At 37.2% G+C, this 23990-nt stretch overlaps 1 protein-coding gene and 1 pseudogene across 4 annotated transcripts in view; both read left to right on the top strand.

Moving 5' to 3' along the window:
* The window catches only part of PPP2R3B (protein phosphatase 2 regulatory subunit B''beta), a 127527-nt gene that overhangs the window by 97175 nt on the left and 6362 nt on the right, over window positions 1–23990 (top strand). For 2 of the 4 annotated variants that reach the window (XM_036745429.1, XM_036745431.1), the window contains exons 11-13: window positions 8666–8784; window positions 8862–8968; window positions 10661–10719. In XM_036745429.1, the coding sequence (XP_036601324.1) occupies window positions 8666–8784; window positions 8862–8968; window positions 10661–10685 (251 nt within the window). In that variant the 3' untranslated portion in view covers window positions 10686–10719. The remainder of the gene's footprint in view (window positions 1–8665; window positions 8785–8861; window positions 8969–10660; window positions 10720–23990) is intronic. The other 2 variants (XM_036745427.1, XM_036745430.1) reach the window with 1 other exon arrangement.
* Window positions 2582–3470, top strand: LOC118840243 (annotated as a pseudogene).

The raw sequence follows: 23990 nt of genomic DNA, 5'->3' as shown, positions 1-23990 counted from the left end.
CACTTGTATCATTCCTCCTTACCTCCACTTCATAGAGTGCCTCATTTCCTTCAAAATTCTTCTTACAACAGCATGCCACTTTCTACATGAAGCCATTCTTCATCCCCTTCCCACTGCTGGATCAACCCTCCCTCCCCATGTTACTGTTTTGTACATACTTTCTTTAACAGTATAATTGCTTTCTTTCTCAAAAGAATCAAAATTCCTATTGGCAAGAAGCTTTTCATTCTGTCTTTGCATTTCCAGTCCTAGTGCCTGGCACCTGTGTGATAACTGTTTTCTGATCAATTGCCATGGAAATAATAGATCATAAAATTCCTCTTTAAATCTGAAAGTGGGGCATAAGTAGGTAAAGGAGATGACCCTACAAGGTCCAAGTGGGCAGCCCTAACCTCCTATAAAATGTCATGGTTCCAGAGGATTACTCAGGAAAGAGTGCTTTTATAACCACAGTTGACTATTTTAAGCCTAGGGTGGATGAACAGCTGTTCTTTCCTGCAAATGACTGCCTAACTCTCTTTGGGAGGCATTTAAACTTTAAAGATCTTTTGGTCTTTTAATCTTATAGCTGGCACTGCAGTAATGACTTGGCAAATAAAAATCTTATTAAAGTTTGGGGTGTACCCTGACAGGTCCAAGCAATTTGGAACCTAAGAAAGTATTTAAAATAATCATTGTTTCCAGGAACCTAGAAAGTTCAGAAACAGAGATAAAAGACAGGATAAGGATGAGACTAAGAGGATAGCAAACCAACTTTGAAAGAGAAAAAGTCTTTCCTCCAACTTTACATACCTGTTTTAGAAAGAACTAGCCAAACTTTCTGTTATCTTTTATAGTTAAAAACTAAATAGAATCATATAATATGACCCTCTCTCAAAAAGGTTTGAAAAAAACTAGCAAACAGTTTTGTCTTAAACACAAACTGTCACATATTATGGCTATTTTATATGACTGTTCCAGTTTCTCGCCAATCTGTTATCTTCGGACTACATATGCAGTCATCCTTCAGGTTTTTAAAGAATTTTTACTGATGATGATAACTTTGGGAGTAAGGCAGCTTTTCAAGACTGTATTTGCACAAAGAAGTATAGGGAATTTCCTTACCCTGAAACCACAGTTCGGATGCCCATCTCTCTCCTTAATAATCACCAAGAAACGTACAAGAGAAGGAAGGAGAGAAATAAGGATTAAGCAGCTTTCGTGTGCCAGGCTCTGTGCTAAGTGCTTTACAGCTGTTGTCTCTGATTCTCATGACAATCCTATGAGGCACAGGTGCTGTTATTATCTCCATTCCTCTACAGTTGAGGAAACTGAAACAGTGTCTGAGCCTAATTTGAACCCAGATCATCCTGACTCCATCTGTTGTGCTACCTAGCTACCCTGTTATTTAAACCTTTGATGACAAAAGGGGGATGTTACTGTGTTTCAGAAAGTCTTTTCAGTGGATATTAGTGGTCATCTCAGAATAAACCAGAAACAGAAATAGGCCTTCATATTTCTTAGCTCCCCTTATTTACTGACCAGCCCGTTCTCTTAGCTGTTTGCCTCAGAATTGGTCCTTTCAAAGATTCTATGGGTTAAATGTTGCTTGAGTACTCAGTCATTCTCATAGGGATAAAAATTGAGTTCATGGGAACTGATGAGGTCACCAAGGGAGAATTTAAAGAGAAATAAGAGTCTCCAGGACACAGCCTTGTGGTACACCCACAGTTGGGAGGTGTGATAATGGGCAATAAACTAGCAAAAGAGACAGTGAACAAATCCAGCCTCAGACACTTGACACATGTACTAGCTGTGCGACCTTGGGCAAGTCACTTAACCCCAATTGCCCAGCCTTCCTCCCTCCAAAAGAAAAAAAGACACAGTGAAGAGGAGATCAGACCACAAGAAAATAGTTTTACAAGAAACCCAGAGAGAAAGAGAGTATCCTAGAAGAGCAGATGGTCAACAATGCTGAAGGCCATAAAGAAGTCAAGAAAAAGGAGGACTGATAAAAGACTATCAGATTTGATAATTAAGAGATCATTGCTGGGGAGTGGCTAAATAAATATGGTACATAAAAGTAGTAGAATATTATTGTACTGTGAGAAACAATAAGCACGATAAATATAGAGAAGCGTGGAAAGACTTAGATGAACTGATGCAAAGCGAAGTGAGCAAAGCCAGAAAAACTAAAATACAATACAATAACTACAAAATAAAACCACAATATAATACAATAACCACAAAACAATCAAAACCGAATGTTGTATAATTATCTAGACCAACCTTGGCCACAAACTTCCTTTGCATAGAGTAGGGTATATTGGTATGGAACATAGCATTCAATATCAGATTTTTTTTTTTAGATGTGTTCATCAGTTTTGCTAACTTTTTCTCTTCATTTTCTTTTTCTCTTCTTCATTTTCATCTTTTTTTTTAAGGGATGGCTCTTTGGGAAGGAGAGAGTAGGATACAGGGAGTAATCTAGGTGATGTAAAAGCAAAATGTCAGTAAAATGTATTTAAAAGGACTAGTGTGCTGGCCTTGCCTCCAGATGCTGAACTCAAAAGGAGACACATGCTCATCCATCTTAGGCAGCATGGGGTACTACAGACAGATTCCTTTTGGGTTTGCTGGCTGCAGGGAACCTGGCCTAAACAGCCAGCACAAGAAATGGACCCCTGTGGCTGACTTCACTCACCATGACTAAAGTGCTTCTTTGTCAGCAGTGGCTATAAATAACCATTTTTTGTGGTCATTGGAAGCAAAGATGAAACAGCTAACTTCTTTGTGAATATAAAAAAGAAAGAAAATGGAGCACTGCTGCATCATACTGGCACAATAAATTGCCTGAAATTCTTTGGTAACTGGCCCTTAATCAGTGGAAGAGAACATGGACTAATTTGTGTTCAAGATGCAAAGAATGCTTGAAATCTATTAAAGCACGTAAGGGACATGTGACTTCTCTTTCTGTTTATCCATCTGGCAAATTGGCATTATCAGCGAGAACGGATTAGACATTATGAACATGGAGCCTTATTAAAGGTTCTGCATTCATCTGCATTCATAAAAAATATGAAATAAAATGCTCACACAGTTGAATGGTCTCCTAGTGGAGAGAAGTATATAGTTGTCATAATTAGCAATATAGACATCTACCAACTTGAAATCACATCCCTTAATGGTACCATCACCACTGGAAAGAGAATTTCTTCTGTCACGTTTATTTCAGATTCCATACCTGCTGTGGCTGGAGATAAAGAAATTTGTAAGGTTATTTGACTATAATTCACTAAAATGCCTCTATGAATTTGAAGCTCAAGAAAATAGTAAAAGACATATACAACTTTGAAGTACCAGAGCTTCATGTTATTGTTAAAGCATCAAGTGGTGGTTTAATTAAAATATGAAGGCATAATCAAAATAAGAAGACTCCCCCATCTTTGCTATGTGAAGTAAAGCCAGACTTACATGCCTGGAGTGGTTAAGTATGGCTTTGGCTGGACGGACTTATGAATACGAAAGAACAACTACCTATAGTGGTAGCACCTTGTGCTATAAACAAAGAACAAAATTAACTCTAAAAAGTATGATTCAGGAGGCAAACAGCAATAATCTGAGAAATTTGGTTGGACTGAGATTGGTGATAAACCAACAAAAGTAGAAAACCCAGTGTCAAACCAAGAAAAGAAAATTGGAAGGCAATCTATAAAGGAAGAAGAAAAAGAAGAAAGTACAAATCTCTAAATAAATCATTGAAAATTAAAGTAAAAAGGAGAGGATTCTGGGAAGATGGTGGAATAGATCAGAAAACTCTTAAGTTCTCAAAATTTTCCACCATATAAGAGTTAAAATAGCACCTTAGGGCAAACAAAGTATGGGTGGAGACGAAGAATAAGGGTACTACCAGGATCTTCCTGGGACAATCTGAGAAGCTCTCAGGAAAAATCTCAGGATAAGGTTTGGTCCCATGAAGAGTAAACACCTCCAGGCTAGGTTCAGTTTTAACAACTAGCAGCAAGCCACTTAAGCAAGTCCTGGGGTTAGTTGGTTTGAGAGGCTGCCTTGGCCCCAGCCACAGGGACTTTTCACCCTGGGATAGTGAGGAGAGCTGGGCGTTTGAGCCCAGGAAAATTGAGGGAACCTCTGCTGATGAAGAACGCCAGACTAAGCTGTGCTGCAAAGAGCAGTGGGGGCAAGAAGGAACCAGCACATGCCCTGTGAGTGCAGAAGCAGTGGGGCAGAAAGGCTGTGGGCCCTTACAGGAGGTTGGAAGTTTGGCTTTGGTTCCAGGCTAAAGGGGAGAACTGAAGATCTGGGGCAAGAGGCACCATTACCCATACCCCAGAGGTAGAGGTGATTATAAAAATCAAGTTATTACCACAAAAAAAATGCACTGGCAAAGGAGAAAGAATCCAACCTTAGAAAACTATTATGGGAATAGAGATGACTGGGGTTCATCTTCAGAGGAGGATGTTGAAGTAAAGAAACCCACAAAGAGTAATGTCAAATGGTCACCTGCCTAAAAAGAATTTATGGAAGATCTTTAAAAAGACTTTAAAAATCAAATGACAGAGATGGAGGAAAAAATTTAAAAAAAAAATAAGAATAATCCAAGAAAAACAAGAAGGTTATGAAAGGAAAGTTAACCAATTAGAAAAGGAGATCCAGAATCTCAAGGAGGAAAATGACACCTTGAAAATTAGAATTGGGCAAAGTGAAGCCAGTGAAATTATAAGAGATCAAGAAATAATTAAACAAAATATGAATAACGAAAAAATAAAAGAGAAAGTGAAACATAAGAAAAACAACAGATTTGGAGGATAGATTGAGAAAAGAAAATATAAAAGTAATTGGACTAACTGAAAGTTGTGATCAAAAAGAGAATCTTGATACAATAATACAAGAAATAAAGAAAATTGTCCTGAAGCATGAGAACAAGGCAGGGAAGTAGAAATAGAGAAAATCCATCGAACATCACTTAAAATAGATCCTATGAGGAGAGCTCATAGGAATATCATAGTCAAATTCTGAAACCCGCAGCTCAAGGATAAAATATGAAAAGTGTCATGATTAAAACAGTTTAAATATGGTGGTACCACAATCAGAATTACACAAGACCTAGCAGCAGAGACATTAAAGGACCGCAGATCTTGGAATACAACATACCTAAGAGCAAAAGACCTGAGGCTCCGGCCAAAAATACCATACCTTTCAAATTTAAGTATTATCTTGAATGAAAAAAAAATGGACATTTGATAAACTCTCAGACTTTCTAGACTTTGTTTAAAAAAATCCTGTACTTAATAGAAGATTGAACATAAAAGAACCAAGAGAAACATAAGGTACATACCAAAGAATGACTGTAAAGGATTCATAAGGACAGACTGTTTACCTTTTATATAACATAAAATGTGAAATATGTATGTCTGAGATTCTTAGTAGTAATTGGTGAGCTCATAAGAAAGAGAGGGGTAAACCTGACTATGAATTTAAAAAGTAAAACTATTTAGAAACAGCTAAAAAGAGTAACTATTTTATACAAATGAGGTGCAAGAGGAAAAAAGAATACAGAGGATTTAGATGGGGGAAGAGGGCTGGTAGTTCTGGTAACCTACTTTCATCAGGAATGGGTTTAAGAAGGAACAATACATACATATTTACAAGAGTATAAATTTAGAAGAAATACAATGGTAGCGTATAGAGAGGGGGGAGGGGCAGCTAGGTGGCTCAGTGAGTAGAGCAACAGCCCTGAAGTCAGGAGGACCTGAGTTCAAATCAGACCTCAGACACTTGACACATTTACTAACTGTGTGTCACTTAACCCCAATTGCCCTGCCCTCCCACCCCCCCCAACCCCCAACCCCCGCTAAATAAATAAATAAATGGGGGGGGGGGAGAGGACAAGGGAGGGATTTTTAGAGAGGAAAATGAGGGAATAGGTAAAAGGGGATATAGAGGGGTGTTTAATGGGAATGGGAGGATAGGGGAGGAATCCTTAGGGGGGGGATAGGCAAGTAATAGCAGGGCAAGGTAGTTGACAGAGGTAAAGTAGAGGAATCAGGAGGGATAGAAAACAAGAGATATGCACAAATATAACAACAAAGATCAGGAGTAGAGTATGTTTGGGAAAGTATATGTCTATGTATGTGCATGTGTCCGTGTTTATATATATTTATTGCTATAGAGAAACATACCTAAACTTTATTGTAACCTTCAGGAGTGGGGGGAAGGGGGAAAAAAAGAACAAAGTAAAAAAGTACACAGCAGAGAACAAAAGAAAACTCACAAGGAAGCAAAGAAAAGATGGACAATTCTCAACACAACATGTATTATTTATCATACAGGCTTTCTTGAAAATCTATTGTTATAATTTTGAATCTTATGTTCTGCTATGCACACAACATGCTTTTTCTTCTTTATATTTAAGTTTCAATTTTTAAGTTTATGCTATGTTTTGTTCCTTTTCTCTATTCTGTATTTGTGTTTTGGCCTTTGAGTCTAAAATAAAATAAAATTTAAAAAGAAACAAAAAAAGAAAATTAAAGAAAATAATTTGAAAGGAGGAAAATGAACATTATTAACTTTAGAGAGAACAGATTTAGTTCAGTGATGAGGTTGAAAGCCAGATGAATGAAGAAAAACTTTTATTTAATGCTTATTATTTGTTTAGCACTTACTTTGTGCCAAGTTCTATGCTAAGGGCTAGAGATGAAAAATACAAAAGCATAGCTATTCCCTGCCCTGAAGAAGTTTAGGTTTTACTGGGGAAAACATGTAGGTGGCCAGGAAGAGACATTTTGATCAGGAAAGTTAAGGGAATGGTGAATTAGGGTATAAGAGAATAAATTGGTACAGTCCAGCAGAACAGTTGCAAAATTAATTTGATCATGGCTCATATTTACAGAACTAGTTGGGGGAGAAAAGGGTTATGTGTACAATTTCCTTTTTTAATAGAATTACTCAGGCTCTAGCCTTAATCTCCCAGCCTTTGCTGCCAATTAGAATCTCCAGAGGGTTTGTTGTTGTTCAGTTGTTTCTGTTGTGTCTGACTCTTTGTGACCCCATTTGGGGTTTTCTTGGCAAAGATACTGAAATGGTTTGCGATTTCCTTCTCCAGCTCATTTTATAGATGAGGAAAGAAACAGGGTTAAGTGACTTGCCCAGAGTCACACAGGTAGTAAGTGTCTGAGGTTACATTTGAACTCAGCTCTTTCTGACTCCAGGCCTGGAGCTCTATCTACTCTGTCACCTAGTTGCCCCTCCCCAGAGAGTGTCTATCCACTAGTCCCTTCAGGATTCTAGGGGTAACCCTGAAAGGTAGTAGCTTCTCATACTATTGCTCAATATTGCTCTCTGTTATATTCCCCCAATATAATTTAACTGGAATATTAATCAAATAATACCATTTAGAAGGGAGTGAGAGAATAGGCAGGAGGACAATGGGTGCAGACAACATTTTCTAAGAGTTAATATAAATTAAATCCAGATGAAAAAATCCCCTATTGTTGAAAGGTTTTCTGAATTTTTCCTCTTTGGAAAAGTTCATGGCATTGTACTAATTACAAGTTCTAAATTGCTATAGTAGTTAAATCCACAGTGGTACAAAAGAGTGACATAACTACCCATATGGGAAAAATAAGAGGGATGAAAAAGGTATATTGTACAATCTATACCATATTACTTGATAGGAACTTGCTGAGTTAGTACCTCAAAATTGGTAGGTAGGTAGATGGATATCCTGGACAAGTGCTACCAATGGATAATGAGATTTATCTAGAACTGAATTAGATACATTTTTAAATAAGGGTGAGGATGGATATGATCAATGATTTTATTGATACAGTATACTGCTACATGAGGAAACTCTAATAATGCAGGTCAGCATCTTCTCTGCAATTTATAGTTTTAAAGCTTTGCCTAGAGTACTGTGAGACTTTTCCAGTCTCACAACTTTTGTGTGTTAGAGGAGGAAATCAAACCTAGGTCTTCCTGGCTTTGAGATGGCCATCTACCCATTATACCATCCTGTTATTTGAAAGGCTCACCAAACCACAGATTAGAACTATGCTGAAAACACTTAAGAATCATTTTGTTTCCTTTCAATGATAAAGATTTCATGTAGTTGATAGAGTGTAGAACTTGAAGTCAGGAAATTCCAGTCCCAGGTCATGCAACTGACCCTTAGCTCTATAACCAGGGCAACTTGTTTAACCTGTCTGAATCTCAGTATCCTTAGCTATAAAATAGTGATAATACCTGTAGTACCTACCTTAGAGAATTGTGAGGATTAAATGAGATATTGTGTGGGTAAAGTACTTTGCAGATCTTAAAGCATTATGTAAATCTCAACTGTTAGGATCATTAGAAGGATACATACTGATATTAGCAATTAAAGTTTGTCATGGCTATACATTAAAGGAGGTTATTTCGATGGCCCATTTAAAAGGAAATTTCTTCATTAGAAAGGTTGCCAACAATTGGTTTAAATATAATATTTAGTTTTTCTTGAACTCTTCGAAAACACTTATTTGAAAATAAGAGTTTAAGTCTTGCTCTGCAGAAAAATGCATGAAGCTTTTTTCATGACAGTATATGTAAAACAAATGATAATTCTGTTTTCCTCTGAAAGTTTAAACCTTAAATAAATATCTTTTTCCCCCTCTCTTCAAAATTCCTGCAGGAAAGATTACTCTCCATGATTTAAAGAAATGTAAATTAGCAAATGTTTTTTTCGATACATTTTTCAACATTGAGAAATATCTTGACCACGAACAGAAAGATCAGATTGCTGTAATTAGGGTAAGTGCTATGGAGACTGTGTTATGTTACATATTTACAAATGTCTGTATCATACTAAAATTGTCTGTGCTATTTAGGATGCTGAAAGTGAAGGCCAAGAGCTCTCTGACTGGGAGAAATATGCTGCTGAAGAATATGATATTCTAGTGGCTGAAGAAGCAGCTGGTGACCAATGGAACGATGGGTAAGAATAGTGTCATAAGGAATTTTAATAGAGCTGAAGTAGATAAATGTACTTTTTCAGGACTTGTATATTAAAATAAAGGTAACATAAAGTATATAAAGCAGGTGAACTTTAGTTAAGTACCATTTAGATGAAGCTATATTTCTGTTTGCTCATGTTCAAGTTGAATGTAATAAGGTAATACAGCCTTTTAATTAACGTGTCTTTTTAATTAAAATTGGAATCTATAGTATTTTGCCAAGCTTCAGGTTGCATTCATTTTAACCAAGTCATTATTTGATTCTTCCCAGTTCCTCTGTCTCAAGTGTAGGAACTCAGCTAACCATTCTTGTTATACAGAAAATATAATGATTAGTGAGCTAATGTTAGCTAAATTTCTATCACTTTATGTTGCTAAGCCTTTACAACAAGTTACTAGCAGGATACCTGCCTATGTGCATATATGTATTTTAATGCCTGTATATCTAGTATATAAAGTTGATAGAAGTTAGGAGAAAGCATTATAGCAGCACTTGTTCTCCTACTAATTAGTCTTTAGAAAAACCATTTTATTGCTTTGTAACATTCCATACTGCCTTCTCTTCTTCTTTGACCCAGTTCAGTTTCAGCCATTTTAGCTACTTTGGCTTATTATGTAGGTAAAATTAGTATGCTCTGATCTATGTGAAACAAAATTGATAACTCAGCCTTAGTTAATGAATGCCCAAATTGAAATAATTTTTTGAAAAGGATCAGTACATTTGTTGAATGTTGCTTCTTAAGGCAGCCAACCATCTGTACTTCAGGAAATCTCTGTGATAAATTTTCTTCCAACTCCCACCCAAGACCACTCATTTTTCTGTGCAATAAGCACTTTTGTGTTTGATAAGTTTATAGTGCTTTTGAAGTACTAGTGTTTATAAAATGAAAAGAAAAAGTTGAAGAATTTCACTGCCTAGAACATGAGGTTTAGTTTTTGGCTGTTGGAGCAGTATTCAAGTCATTAGCATCTTCCAGTTTGAATCTGAAATATATATATAACATTTCTACAATTAACATAGACTTGCTCACATAAATAGTATGTTCATTTAATATCATCTGGAAATTGTTTTTGAAGGTTTTTATATTTCCTTCTGTACCAAATGTTGACCTTTTCCTGAAAATGGGGACAACATATGCATAGCTCTTCTCAGGTTGTGTCATCTCTGGTATTTGCCAAAGGCACATATCTTTGGAACAGTTATCCCTTGTGTGAGCAGGCTGAGTCTCTTCTAGTCCTCTGCCATGGACTGATTCATATCTCCTAGAAAAAGGGAAGAAATAGCACATCGATCTTTTCCCAGCACTGTGTCAAAGTAGGAGGGGTGAACAGAAGCAAGATGTATTAAATTAGACATCCCAAAAGGAGCAGCCTTCTCTGTAGTATATAGTACAGGGAAAGGAAAAAAAAAAAACAAGCCCATTGTATGCAGGGGAATGGTTGTAGCACTGGGGAAGAGTTACTAGTACAGTCTAAAGCCTCCCCTTATTCCTACATGTATACTGGTATTTAGGAATTTTAACAATTAGAAGTTGAGTCTTTATGTCTTGTCACTTCCATTTTTCAAAACTAAGGACAATTACACATTAATTATTTTAAAAAATATTTTTTTTATTTTAAGAGTAATGTACTGAAGTAGCAAAACACTGACATTCCTTCTGTAACCATTGTAGGGATTCTGACTTCTCTGACTACTAGCCTGCACAAAGGTCTAGAGTAAGGAATTACTCAGGTAAGGGTATGTTTGTTGGCAAAGAAAACTTTACTGACTTAGGTCTGCATGTTATCTGAAACAGTGTATTATCCTGAACCCCCCAGAAGTAATAATTGTTAATGTCCATTATTAAAACATTATCTCTGGATCACTAACTTTCCACTTTGTGGACTCTACAGAAAATGATCCTAACGATGTCTTCCAAAAGCTTTATATAGATAGCTTTTCTATGGAGTCATCAGGTTCAGCTATTTTAATATTTCTTCACTGTGTCATTTTATCTCTGACCTCAAACCAGGAAACTCTTAGAACCTGCCCTGCTTAAAGTAGGCTAACTTTACCAAAACAAACTACAATAGTGGGTTTGTTTAATGTAGCAGTATTTCAATGTCATAGTATTTCGGATTGATACATATGTATCTTTGTCATGTCTCATTGAAGCTGTCAGTATTGTTAATGAGATCCCATTCAAGCATCTTCCACAATATAGCTTAATAATTGTTAAAATTTTGAGTTAATTAATCGGTCTATAAATGGAGAATAAGTACTGGTTCAAATCTGTTATTTTACTATATATAACAAAGGTATTCCCATAGCAGAATGTCATTAGTACAACATTGCTGACCTAGGGCTATATAACAAGTTATCCACAATGAATAATCCTATATATAAGAAATACCCATTTGGTTCCCTGGCTGTACAATAGTACTTTATATCAAAACTCCTGATTCTAATTGCATTTAAGGCAGAATGGGGTGATAACAGAATTGAGCTGTGGCTATACTATTCATGGATCTATTATGTTGTCATAGCCTTAATACTGACCCTTCCGCTGATCTCAGGGAAATCTCATTTATCCCTAACAACAATAAAATATACCTAAACTTTAAAATCACAATTCAGAACAATGCAGCACACTGGGACAAATTAAGTAATAACTATTTACAGGCTTTGTGTACTTGTGTATATTTTATTTTCATGATGTCCTAGGAAAGAGTGAGTCTCATCCTTATATAGATCAATTATGGGAAAGAGATTTCAAGCAAATACAAGAGCCACGACTTACTCCTCTATATACTTAGCATTAAGAAAGTCCTTTTTTGGGGGCAGGGAAGAAGAAGGGGAGGTTTTGAGTCACAGTCATCTAACGAGATAGCATATTGTTATTTCCTTTTTTGGAGATTTTAAAGAAACAGGTGAGATAGTTTAAATAGGAGGTGGACTCCTATTTCAACATTTTTTTCAAATGCTATGACCATGGGATGCATTGAGAGGAATAGTGTGTAAAGTGACTGTAAAAATAGGAAGGGCCAGTTTGTGAGAAACTTAAAATGTCAAACAGAATTTATATTTGATCTTAGAGGTAATAAGTAACCACTGGAGTTCATTGAATTAGGGGATTGGAGGAAGTAAGGCCTGGCCTTTAGAGAAATCACTTTGGAGGCTCTGTGGATTAGAGTAAGGAAAAGCTTACAGTACAGACAGCAATTAAGCTAATGTATAATATAAGCAAAAAGGGATAAGGACCTAAACTAGGGTTGAGATTTTGAGTGAAAAGTATGAGAGAGGTTTAAGACACGTTGTAATAATAGAAACAATATTGGGAACTGATTGGATATGTAGGAGGAGAGTGAAGAGTCAGGCAGAATCCAAGGTTGTGAATGTGAGTGACTGAAAGGATGGTGGTATATCTGTTGAGTCTGAGATAGTTTGATGACCACTTTGAAGTGTCTAGTCCTGACCATGTACTCTGATCCAATGACACTAGCTTCCTTGCTGTACTTCAAACAAGACACATCTCCTGACTGTATTTTCATGGGTGTCTCCCATGCCTGGAATTCTCTTTCTCCTCATCTCCTGCTTTCCCTGGCTTCCTTCAAGCCCCAAATAAAATCCCGCAAGAAGTCCTCTCTGGTCCTCCTTAATGCTATGTCAGTGGCTCTCTTCTGTTGATTTTTTCCAATTTATTTTGCATATTTTTTGTGCATAATTGTTTGCATGTTATCTTCCCCTACTAAATTGTGAGTTCCTTGAGAGCCAGAACTGTTTTGTTGTTAGGTTTGGGGACTAGGGTGGGAGGGGTTGCCTTTCTTTTATCCCTAGCACAGTGCTTGGCACATAGTAGATGTTTAATAAATGCTTCTTTATTTGGCACTAAAGCTAAAGAAAGAGACTATGCCTGGGTTATAGATCTTGTAGTCATTTTCATAGGATATAAATTGAACTCATGAAAACTTATGAGATAACCAGGTGAAAGAGTATAATGAGGAAAAATAAAGGTGTCCAGTACAGAGCCTTAGTGTATACTCATTGTTTCTGAGTATGAGATGGGCAGTGAGCCAGCAGAGTAGACTGAGGAGTAGTGGGGCAGGTAGAAGAACTAGGAGAACAATGTTCTGAACATCTAGAGGATACCTAGGAGGAGAGAGTGGTCACTAATGCCAGATTCTGGAGAGAACTTAAGAAAAATGATAATTGAGAAGGGGCCATTAGATTTGGTAATTGAGAGACCATTGGGAGGAAACTTCCCAGGCACATGAGCAGCAAGGTGAAGAACCAGGTATTTTTTCTTATCCCCACAACCTCTCAAACCTCTCCACAACAGAAATTATACACCAAAGATAAAGCAACTTCAGTTGTGTCCATGATCTGGGGCACCCAGAATCCAAAAGAATATTTTTAAAAAACAATACAAACATACGAACTCGTGCTCTCTCACTCTGAGGTCACTCAGCACCCCTCCCCTACTTCCCTCACTACTGGCAGTGAGGCTGCACTAGGAAACTCAAAGATCCAAAACATTTACAACTCCTCCCTCCCTCCACCTTCCTTTCCAGTGCCATGCATGAAAACCCCCAGCTCCAGACTGAGGAAGTTCGCCCAGGCCAGAGTAGAATTTAATGGTGTACCCAGCAAAAAATTGGCATAAGAGAAAAACTGGAATCTGCAAAGACAAACTCACACAAAGAAACAAAAAAGAAAAAAATAGATTGGGAATGCAAATTTATACAAGGGCAATCTAGAAGAAGAGAAGCACAAGGCAATAACATTAAAAGAAAATAGGCTCATGCTACAAGCAAACATACTAATCTCAAAGACAGGGTGTATGGAGACAACCTAAGGATCATAGGTCTCCAAGGATATGACAGGACAAAAAAATCTTAAGAACATATAATGCAGAAAATACTGGAATACTACCTAGAACTTCCTACACATAGAACATGAAATATCAATTGAAAGAATTCACAGATCAACTCCAGGAAAAAAATCCCCTAAATTCAGCAAAATTCAAGACATATGATGGTTAAATTTAACAATTAATTTCAGAAACAGTAAGTTCTTCAAATGACCAGCAGATAGATCTTCAAAGACCAAGGAAAGGAAATTCAAATGGCACAAGACTATTCTGTACCCAGTAGAAAATGCAGGAATGAAAAGAAGTATATTGAGGAAGAGCAATCGAACTCAGGATGCAACCCAGGGTGATATCCTCTGCAAACCTGCGTTTAACCATAAATGAAAAAAGGTAGATATTTGATGATAAAGAGACATATGAACCATTCTTTTAAAGAAAGCTAGGGCTGAAGAGATTATTTGCTTCCAAAATAGCAGAAATGCAGAAGTAAATAAATGTAGCAGCCAAGAACAGTAGCAGAGTGGTAGCAGAGCAGCCAGTAGTAGACTTCTTTCTAAATTTATACAAGGAGACAAGGGCAAAGGTGGAAGTCCAGTGGAGGTAGCGTTGAAGAGGCAGTGCAGTACCTGGGGACACCCTGCCTACAGGTGGATCAGTTTTGGTTTTGTTTTTTTTTTGTGGGACTACATTACAACATAGGAGGGTACACAAAGTGGGGAGGAGGCAGAGGGCTAGAGAGAAATGGTTGATGTGCCTAAGTCAAATCAAGGGCATGCAGTGAGGGGAAGGTGACCTTTGTGGTTTCATAAACAGAAGAATCTACAAGGGAGAAGGTGGGGAGGGACAGGGACAGGTAGAAGAAGGCCTTACTTTAATGGTGGGAAGGGTTTCCATTGATGAATAATCCTATGGATAATGAGGCATAGTATTGTGAAGGGAAATGGGGGACCTAGCACTGGTGTGGCCAGGGGGTTTTGGCGCTTGAAAAATCTATACTCCTACTTCAGAATGGAGGAGAGTTAGAATTACTGGGGGCAGTTAGCACCTAGAGGAGTGGCAAAGCATGGACCCAGGAAGAAGATTTTGAGGCAGATATGGGGGAGGTATAGATCAGTGGTATACTACATAATCGGTGGTTGTGAGGGAGGAACCCTACCATGGTACAGAGTCATCTCTGTCACCTGCAGGAATTGGCATTATTCTGTGAGTGAGACAGTGGGAAAAGCAAATCCACAGGGCAAGTTCTAAAAAGCATAGCAGAAACTGCATAGAAGGGAAAGCCTAGAATGGATACCTTAGAAGCTTTGAGTGCATGAAAAATACAGAAAAAGGAGAGAGACCAGATAATTATAGGGGTCATGAATCAGATAATGAGAATGTAGAGTAGACCGAGTGGATAATGAAGAACATGGGAAAAATCCTTTTTTTGGAAATAGGCACCAAAAAATGAAATTTAAAAAACTAATGAACAGGACTAGTAGAAGGGGAGGAGAAAAAGGGGCAATCCACTTGACTAAGAGGGAAAAAAGAGAGTAAAAATTATATATATAAAAGAAGGGGGAGGAGCAGCTAGGTGGTGAAGTGTGTAGAGCACCTGTCCTGGAGTCAGGAGGACCTGAGTTCAAATTCGGCCTCAGACACTTGACACACTTACTAGCTGTGTGACCTTGGGCAAGTCATTTAACCCCAATTGCCCTGCCTTCCCCCCTCCAAAAAAAGTGAAAAAAATAAAAGGGGGAAAAGGAACTAGTAAGTAAAACTCCAAAGGGGATTCAGGGGTGCAGAGAAGAGAGCCACCTTTAAAAATATTAAGGTAAAGTAACTTTTAAGAACCTAGTATTGTGTTTACAGCAGAAGGGGGGAAATTATAACTTGGAAAAAAAAATACTAGAGACAGATAGAAGAAAAAGTTCATAGCTTTAAATGTGAATGGATCAAACAGTCCAATAAAATGAAAAAGAGTGCCAGATTGTATGAGAAACCAAAGCCCTAGAATCTGTTGCTTACATGAAAAACACTTAAAAAAACAAAGATATACACAAAATAAAGTAACGGGGATGGAAAAAAATTTTTCTTTACTATATATCAAATGAATCAAAAAAAGGCAGGAGTTGCAATCATACTATCTGACAGCAAAAACAAAACATTCAAAAAATTTTAAAAAGGATAAAAGAACCATAAAGAACCATCCAGTATCAGTAATAAACTTTTTCTTACTGTGCAGTCATTTCAGTCATGTCTGACTCTTCATGACCCCATTTGGGGTTTACTTGGCAAAAACACCGGAGTGGTTTGCCATTTCTTTCTCCAGCTCATTTTACAGATGAAGAAACTAAGGCAAACAGGGTAAAATGACTTGCCCAGGGTTATGCAGCTAGTAAGCATCTGAGGCCAGACTTGAACTCAGGTCCTCCTGAAGCCAGGACTGACACTCTATCCACTGTGCCTCCTTGTTCTAAATTCCTTAGCATCCAGATGATAAAGGAAACATCTGATCTACAAGAAGACAGAGGCAGTAAAACCTCAGTGACAGGAGTCTTCAGTATCCCCCTCAGTTTTGGATACCTCTTACAGAAAAATAAAAGGGAAAATATGAAACTGAAAAAATTGCTGGAGAAACTAGACTTAAAAGATTTATGGAATTTTCTTAACAGGATAGTAAACAAATACACATACACATTTCTAAGCATCACGTGGATAAAATGGCAGAAATAGTTAATATATCCTTTACAGGATGGAACATAATATAGTATAAAATAGCAATTGGTTCTGGGACTACAAACAAAAAAAGAAGATACAAACCTAAATGGAGACTTAACAATGAAATCCCAATTAATGATTGGGTCAAAGAACAAATCATAGAAACATTTGATTACCATGTAAAAGAAAATGACAGTGATGAAACAACATATTTTGTATGCAACTGAAGCAGTCCTGAGGAAGAAAAATCATAGCCTTACAAACACATATTAACAAAATAGAAAAAGAGAGGATTAATAAGCTGAATGTATATTTTTTAAAATTAGTCAACAAACCTGAAATAAGCACAAAAGCAGAGATATTAAAAATGAGGAGAAACAAAAAAATCCATAAAAATGATAAACCTAAAAATTGGTTCTTTGAAAAGACTAGTTAAGGGTTAATCTAATTTTAAAAGCAGAGAATCAAATCAATAAAATAACACATTAGCAAGGTGAAATCCCAGCAAAACAAAAAAGAAAAATAATCAGAATATATACAAGTTATATGCTAACAAAACTGAGAACACCAATGAAATAAAGGAATACCTTCAAAAATACAAAGTACCCAATCTATCAGAAGGTCACTTATACACCTTGAATAACTTAATCTCAGAAAAAGAAGTCTTATCTTGTTGTAAATGAGCTACAAAAAATTCCTTATCCTGATAAGTTCACAGGAGAATTCAGTCATGTTCTTAAAGTGAGTACTTTTACTTCACAAATTCTCAAAAATTGAGAAAGAAGGCAACCTAACAGAATCCTTTTATGAGACAAATTTAGTCCTAGTACCTGAACCAGGGAAAGATAAAACATAAAAAGAAAACTATAGGCCAATACCACTTAACTGACTCAAGAATTTTTTTAAACAAAACCCTGTTGAAACTGATTACAGCAATTTGTCCAAGAAATCATTCATTACAACCAAGTGTGATTTATATCAGGGACGCAAGGATAATTCAACATTAGGAAAGCAATCATCATAATCACATTAAAAGCCAAAACATTCAAAACCACATGATCATCATCTCAATAGATGCCGAAAATATCACGACAAAGCACAACACTTATTTTTTAAACCCTACAAAATATTGGAGGAACCCTTTTAAAATAGAGGGGAAAAAAAGCAAGCATCATATTCAATAGAGATAAAATAGAACCTTTAAACTCACAAAAAAAACAGGAGGATGCCCACTCTTTCACTATTATTTGATATAGTTGTGGAAATGCCAGCAACAACAATAAGACAGGATAATGAAATTAAAAGCATAAAGATAGGTAAAGAGGAGATAAAGCTGTCCCTATTTGCTGATGATATGATGTTTGGCTTGGATAATCTTAGGGAATCAAAAAGGGCAGACTACAAAATAAATCTTCAAAAAGCAACAACATTTCTATATAACAAAACACAGAAAGCAGTAACAGAATAGGAAATCCCTTTCCAAATAACTACAAATGCATAAAATACCTGGGTTTCAACCTCCCAAGCCACATAAAAGACATATAGATTCAATCACAATGCACTCCTTGAAGAAAAAAAAAGAGCTACCTAAATAACTGGAGAAATATTTAGTACTCATGGCAAGGCTGTGCCAATGTAACAAAAATTACCAAAATTAACTTACATTTTAAATGCTGTACCAACCAAATTACCAAGAGGATACCCTGCCGAGCTTGATAAAATAATAACAAAATTCATTTGGAAAAACAAAAAATCTGGAATATTAGGAGAATTAATGAAAATAAGTAGGGATGAAGGGACAATAGCACTTTTAGATCTCAAACTATATTATAAAGCAGCAGTTATCAGATCATCTGGTATTCATTAAAAAACATCAATGGAACAGATGAGACAAGGGAGAAATCAGAAAGAAAAAACTTATCTGATGAAAACTGGAAAACAGTCTGGTACTTCACAATACATTTTAATGGATATGCCATATCAATACTAAAGATCATACATACTCTAAATTGTGTGTGTGTGTGTATGTGTGTGTGTGAGAGAGAAACAGATTACCTTTCACAGCTGTGGGTAGGAGATATGTTCTTATCCAAACTAGACATCAAGGCAATTATAAAATAGGTAACTTTGGCTACTCAAACTGAACAGCTTCTGTCTAGACAAAACATACATAGGATAAGAAGAGAAGCAGTCTAATGGGAAAAAATTCTTTGTACCAAATTTCACTGATAAAGTTTTAGTATATGATATGTTAGGGGTGGGTGTGTATACTGTTTATATGTACACATTCCATACGTATACATATATATACACACACGTACATGTATATACGTACACACATACATACACACATACTATATATATGATATATAAATAATAAATGTGTGACAAATAGCCATTCCCCAGTAGATAAATGATCAGAGGATATGAACAAACAACTTCTCCAAGAATTGCAAAATAAGTATTCACAACCACATAAAAGAAATGACCCCATTCACTAAAAATAAGAGAAATACAAATCAAAACAGCCCTGAGATTGCATTCTATACTCTACATATTGGCAAAAATGACCAAAAAATTGCAACAGTCAATTTGGAGGGCTTATGGAATGATAGGCATGCTAGTAACTGATTACCATACTGAAGGTCTACAGAACTGTTGTGCTGACCTCATTGTTCTATGCCTGTGAAACCTGGACAGTCTACCAGCGCCATGCCAGGAAACTGAATCACTTTCATTTGAATTGTCTTAGGAAGATTCTGAAGATTACCTGGCAGCATAAGTTACCAGACCCTGAGGTTCTTACTGGAACTAAACTGCCAAGCATTCAAACGCTGCTTCAGAAAGCACAATTCTGATGCTTGCCAAAAAGGCTTTTATAGAGAACTCACACAGGGCAAATGTTCACATGGTGGTCAGAAGAAGCGATACAAGGACACTCTCAAGGTCTCTCTCAAGAGCTTTGGAATTGACTGTGTGACACGGGAGACACCGGCACAGGACTCCTCAGCATGGCGTGCCCGCATCAGAGAAGGCGCTGTGCTCTATGAGCAAAGCAGAATTGAAACAGCCCAAAGGAAACACAGGATGTGCACATTTAGAATATCCACCCCAAATGTTCACACGGACTGTTTGTGCCCAACCTACGGTAGAATATTCTGACCGGGCACATTGAAACTTGACCCTAGCACAGTGACGTCATTCTGGTCCTCTGAGAATGAAGGACAACAACCAACCAACCTCAGCCATTAGTACACTGAACTAATTCAGGGAAAGATGTAAACAGACTTCTTATCCTTCCTACCAGCAGAGCCTGCAGCTTCCTTTGCCAGTAACCCCACACCCTCAGAATGACTTTTTTCATCTCTTCGGGAGGAAAGCAGTTCTCTATTCTTTTTGATGTCCTGGCTTTCATGTCTGTTTAGCTTATTTAGTTTATCCGGGTGTAATCTAATTGCTAAAAAAACTCTTGTTCACTTAAGGTAGCCCAAAAGATTTCTTACAGGACCTATTAATCCTACCTTCAGAGACTAAAAATAAATGTTGTGAAAATATTTGAGCAGAGAGTTGACCTCATTTGATTACAATTCCCCAAAGAAAAATGGCTGCATAATTATTAAAAATTTTTATCCCATGCAAAGGAATTAAGATACCCAGTTGATTATCTCTATCGTAGCTTTGCTAAGGGAATAGCCATAATGGTACAAGTATAATAAATCTTTTCATCGTGTAATGATTTTATAGACAATCTTAAGAGAGCAAAACTTGAAGAATGTAATTCTCATTTTGCGTAATCTCATCCATATGAAGAAAATAGAATGTCTTTCAAGACTTTATATGAACATATTTATATTTATCTGGGCACAAGTAATGGATTTTTTAAGTGAACTAAAAAGTCATTTGCCATAGAATTGTGGCCTGTAAGAAGCAAATTTTTAAGCTTTAAAAAAATGAATTCTATGTATGTAATCTTTTGAGAAAATAGAATATTCATGCAATTATTAGGGTTTCCAAAAGAAATCTCTTGACATACATGAAAGAATGCAGCATTTATTAAGCACTTACTGTATACAAAGCACTATGCTAAGTGCTGGGGTTACAAAAAGAAAAGTAAAGCCTGTCCTCAAGGAGCTTACATTCCAGTGGGGGAAACCACAGGTGTGGAAGGCCCCATGGTCCTTAAGGTACAGCAGCAAAGCAGTTGATAATGCCTTCTCTTTGATGTCATTTCCACTGATAAAAATTTGTTAGCACCAAGGGTTTTGGTGACAAGAACTTTCTTCTTTGGTTATTCCATAGACGTGACTGTAGTTCCTGCATAGTGATTATTTCCCAGGATGGTGACTATGGACACTGGTTAGAATAGAGATCTATTCAAATGGCAAATTGCCTGCTCTCTGAGTGTCAGTCGGTGAGGACAGACGGCCCCTTCACAAAAGTCGCTTCCTCAGATGACAGCTATGAGGGCTGGGCTGGTGGGGTGGGGGGTGGTCTCACTCAAGTCGCTGCTGGTGATGAGTAATATGCCCTCTTTCTCCACAATGATTTCTCCTCTTGATGGCGGTGGAAGCTTGTTGGGAAGTAGGTTTGGTAATTTGTGGCACTCAGTGGAGATAAATAGCATTCCTGTTTGCCTCTTCAGAAGAGACAGTAGATTTACTATAGCACTAAACTGATTTGAGATGTTAAATAAAGATACAGCTGCTGCCATCTTTTAAAATGTAAGGTTAACAGGGAAATGAGAGTAATGTAGCTCTGCTATCCTCGGTCAGTTAATAAACATTCATTAAGCACCTACAATGTGTCAGGCCCTGTGCTAAACACTAGGCATACAAAAAAAAAAAAGAGAAAAGACAGTTCCTGCCCTCAAGGAGTCCACAGTCTACTGGCTGAGGCAACAAGCAAACAAAAGTGTACAAACAAGCTTATAAAGAAGAGGGGAATTAGCTTTTTGTGGTGTTAGGAAAGGCTTCCTGTAGAGGGATTTTAGTTAGGACATCAAGGAAGCCAACAGCCAGAGATGAGAAGGGAGAGGGTGTTCTAGGTCTGGGAGACAGAGAAAGTGCCCAGAGCTAAGAGATGCGATGTGCTGTTCATGGAACATGAGCAGCCAGTGGCACTAGCTCAAAGCGTACATGTCAGGGAGCAAGGATAAGACTGGAAAGGTAGGGAGGGGGCTAGATTATAAAAGGCTTTAACATCAAACAGGATTTTCTACTTGATCCTGGAGAGAATAAAGAGCTGATGGTGGTAGGGTTGTGAGGATGTGTAACATGCTCAAACTTATTCTTTAGGGAAATCACTTTGGTGGCTGAATGGAGGCTGGAGTAGAATGGGTAGAAACTTGAAGTAGGCAGACTCGCAACAAGCTATTGCAGTAGCCCCAGACATAAGGCAGTGAGGGCCTGAACCAGAGAGGTGGCAGCATCAGAGGAGAGAAGGGAGTATATTTGAGAGACGTTGCCAAGGTGAAATCAACAGGCCTTGGCAACAGCTTGGATATGGAGGGTGAGAGACGGTAAGGAGTCCAGTATGACTCCCAGGTGGTGACCCTGAGGGCCTGGGGTGATAAGGAAGGAGGTAGGGGATAGGGGGTAGAGGGTAGTTTAGAGGGAAAGATGATGAGTTCAGCTTCAGACATCCGGTTCTGTTTGAAACGCAGCTGGAGATGCAGTATCTATCCAAGGGGAGCAGAGACTGGGGCAGGATGGGTAGATTTGAGAATCATCAGCTTAGACGTGGTAATTGAATCCATGGAAGCTGATGAGATCACCAAGTGACCAATCACCAAGACACCTCTCACCTCTGGGACACCTGTGATTAGAGGGCGTGATTTAGATAAGATGACAGAAAAATTGGTCAACTAATAGGAGTAGTATCAGGAGAAAGTGTGTTCTGAAAACCTAAATAGAAGAGGATGATCAGCAGTGTCGGAGGCTGCAGAGGACAATGAAGATTAAGAAAAGGCCAATGGATTTGGCAACTAAGGCATCATTAGTAAATTAGGAGAGAGCAATTTCTGTGGAATGACGATTTTGGAAGCCAGATTATGTTAAGGGGTTAAGAAGAGAGTGGGAATAAAGAAAGTCGAGGCTTCTCCTGTAGGTGACCATCTTTACCTTGGCTGTACTCCATCCTGTGGCTAGTTGTCAACCTCAGTTTTAATTGTGGATATTTAATCTTTGAGTATTCATTACACACCTGGCACATGGCAGGTGCAGTGCTTAGCACTGGGAATATGGAAACAAATGAAATATCCCTTCCTTCAAAAAATCAGATTCAGTATTTGAAAAATTATACTTTTTTGCATTGTAATTGCCTATTTTTAATTTGGAAACTTCTCTTAGAGCATACTAGAGGAATTTTTATACATATTTTTGTTACGATATGTCTTCACTTTATTTCCTCTGTCTTGAGTTGGAAATACTTTTGGAGCCTGAAAAGAGTGTGTAGTATTACTTTAAATCATTCTTTTGCCATTTTCACAGAGCACAGCACGTTTCCATTAATACTTTTTTCTATTTCTTTAATGGCAGCAAAGATGAAAAGGATAAATTGTAGTCATAACTTTAAATATTTAAGAGTATTTTAATTAACTGAAACACATCTGCCCAAATAGTGTCTGTAGCTAAAAAAAGAAGCATTTTTAACCCTGCATTTTCAGTTCTGTGAACTAAATCCCTTTGGGATATAATTGGCTAATATTGCTGATAACCGACATTTTATTTTTAAACTATGAGACACAGCCAGATCCCTATGGCCAAAGTTTTATGATTGTCATGAGAACATTCTTCCTGAATGCTCTGGTGTTAGATGACCTTTTAAGCTATCCTACTGCAAACCGCTTTTGCTTGCCTTCACCAGGATGGCATTTGCAAAATGAAAGTTTTTGATTTATAAATGAAGACTTTAAAAATGTGTCCTCATAATGACAAGGGTGGTGATCACTTATGCACTCCTTTGACATATACATATTGTTTTATTCTCTTTGGTCTTTTATCTCCAGTGCCTAGTACAGTTCCTGTTTAGCACACAGTAAATGTATAATTAATGCTTGTTCATACTTTTTTTAATGGACCTCTGATTTTATCAGTTTAAGGGATTTCCTGGTGAAAAACTTAACAGTGTACTTTCTCTGCTAATTGCCCAGCTCATTCACACAACTAGTATATATGTCAGAAGTGGAAGTTAAACTCTCTCTGCCATGCTACCTCATATAAATTATATCTGTACATGATATATTTATTCCCCTTGTTCCCTAAAGTTAGCTTGCACAAAAGCCAACTGTAGCCTATAATCATGCTCTCAAAAACACAGCGATGGCTAAGTGAAGAAAAGACATGTGATGATAGATTAAAAAGCAACTTTTTTTAATGGAAAAATTTTTTCAATGTTCCTACTAAATATATCTATTTTATATGTTGATATATATAAATATTTTCAATAAATACAG

This window comes from Trichosurus vulpecula, chromosome 2, assembly GCF_011100635.1.
Source record: "Trichosurus vulpecula isolate mTriVul1 chromosome 2, mTriVul1.pri, whole genome shotgun sequence".
NCBI lineage: Eukaryota > Metazoa > Chordata > Mammalia > Diprotodontia > Phalangeridae > Trichosurus > Trichosurus vulpecula.
The sequence above is the reverse complement of the archived record's forward strand: the minus strand, read 5'-3'. Positions and strand labels throughout refer to the sequence as shown.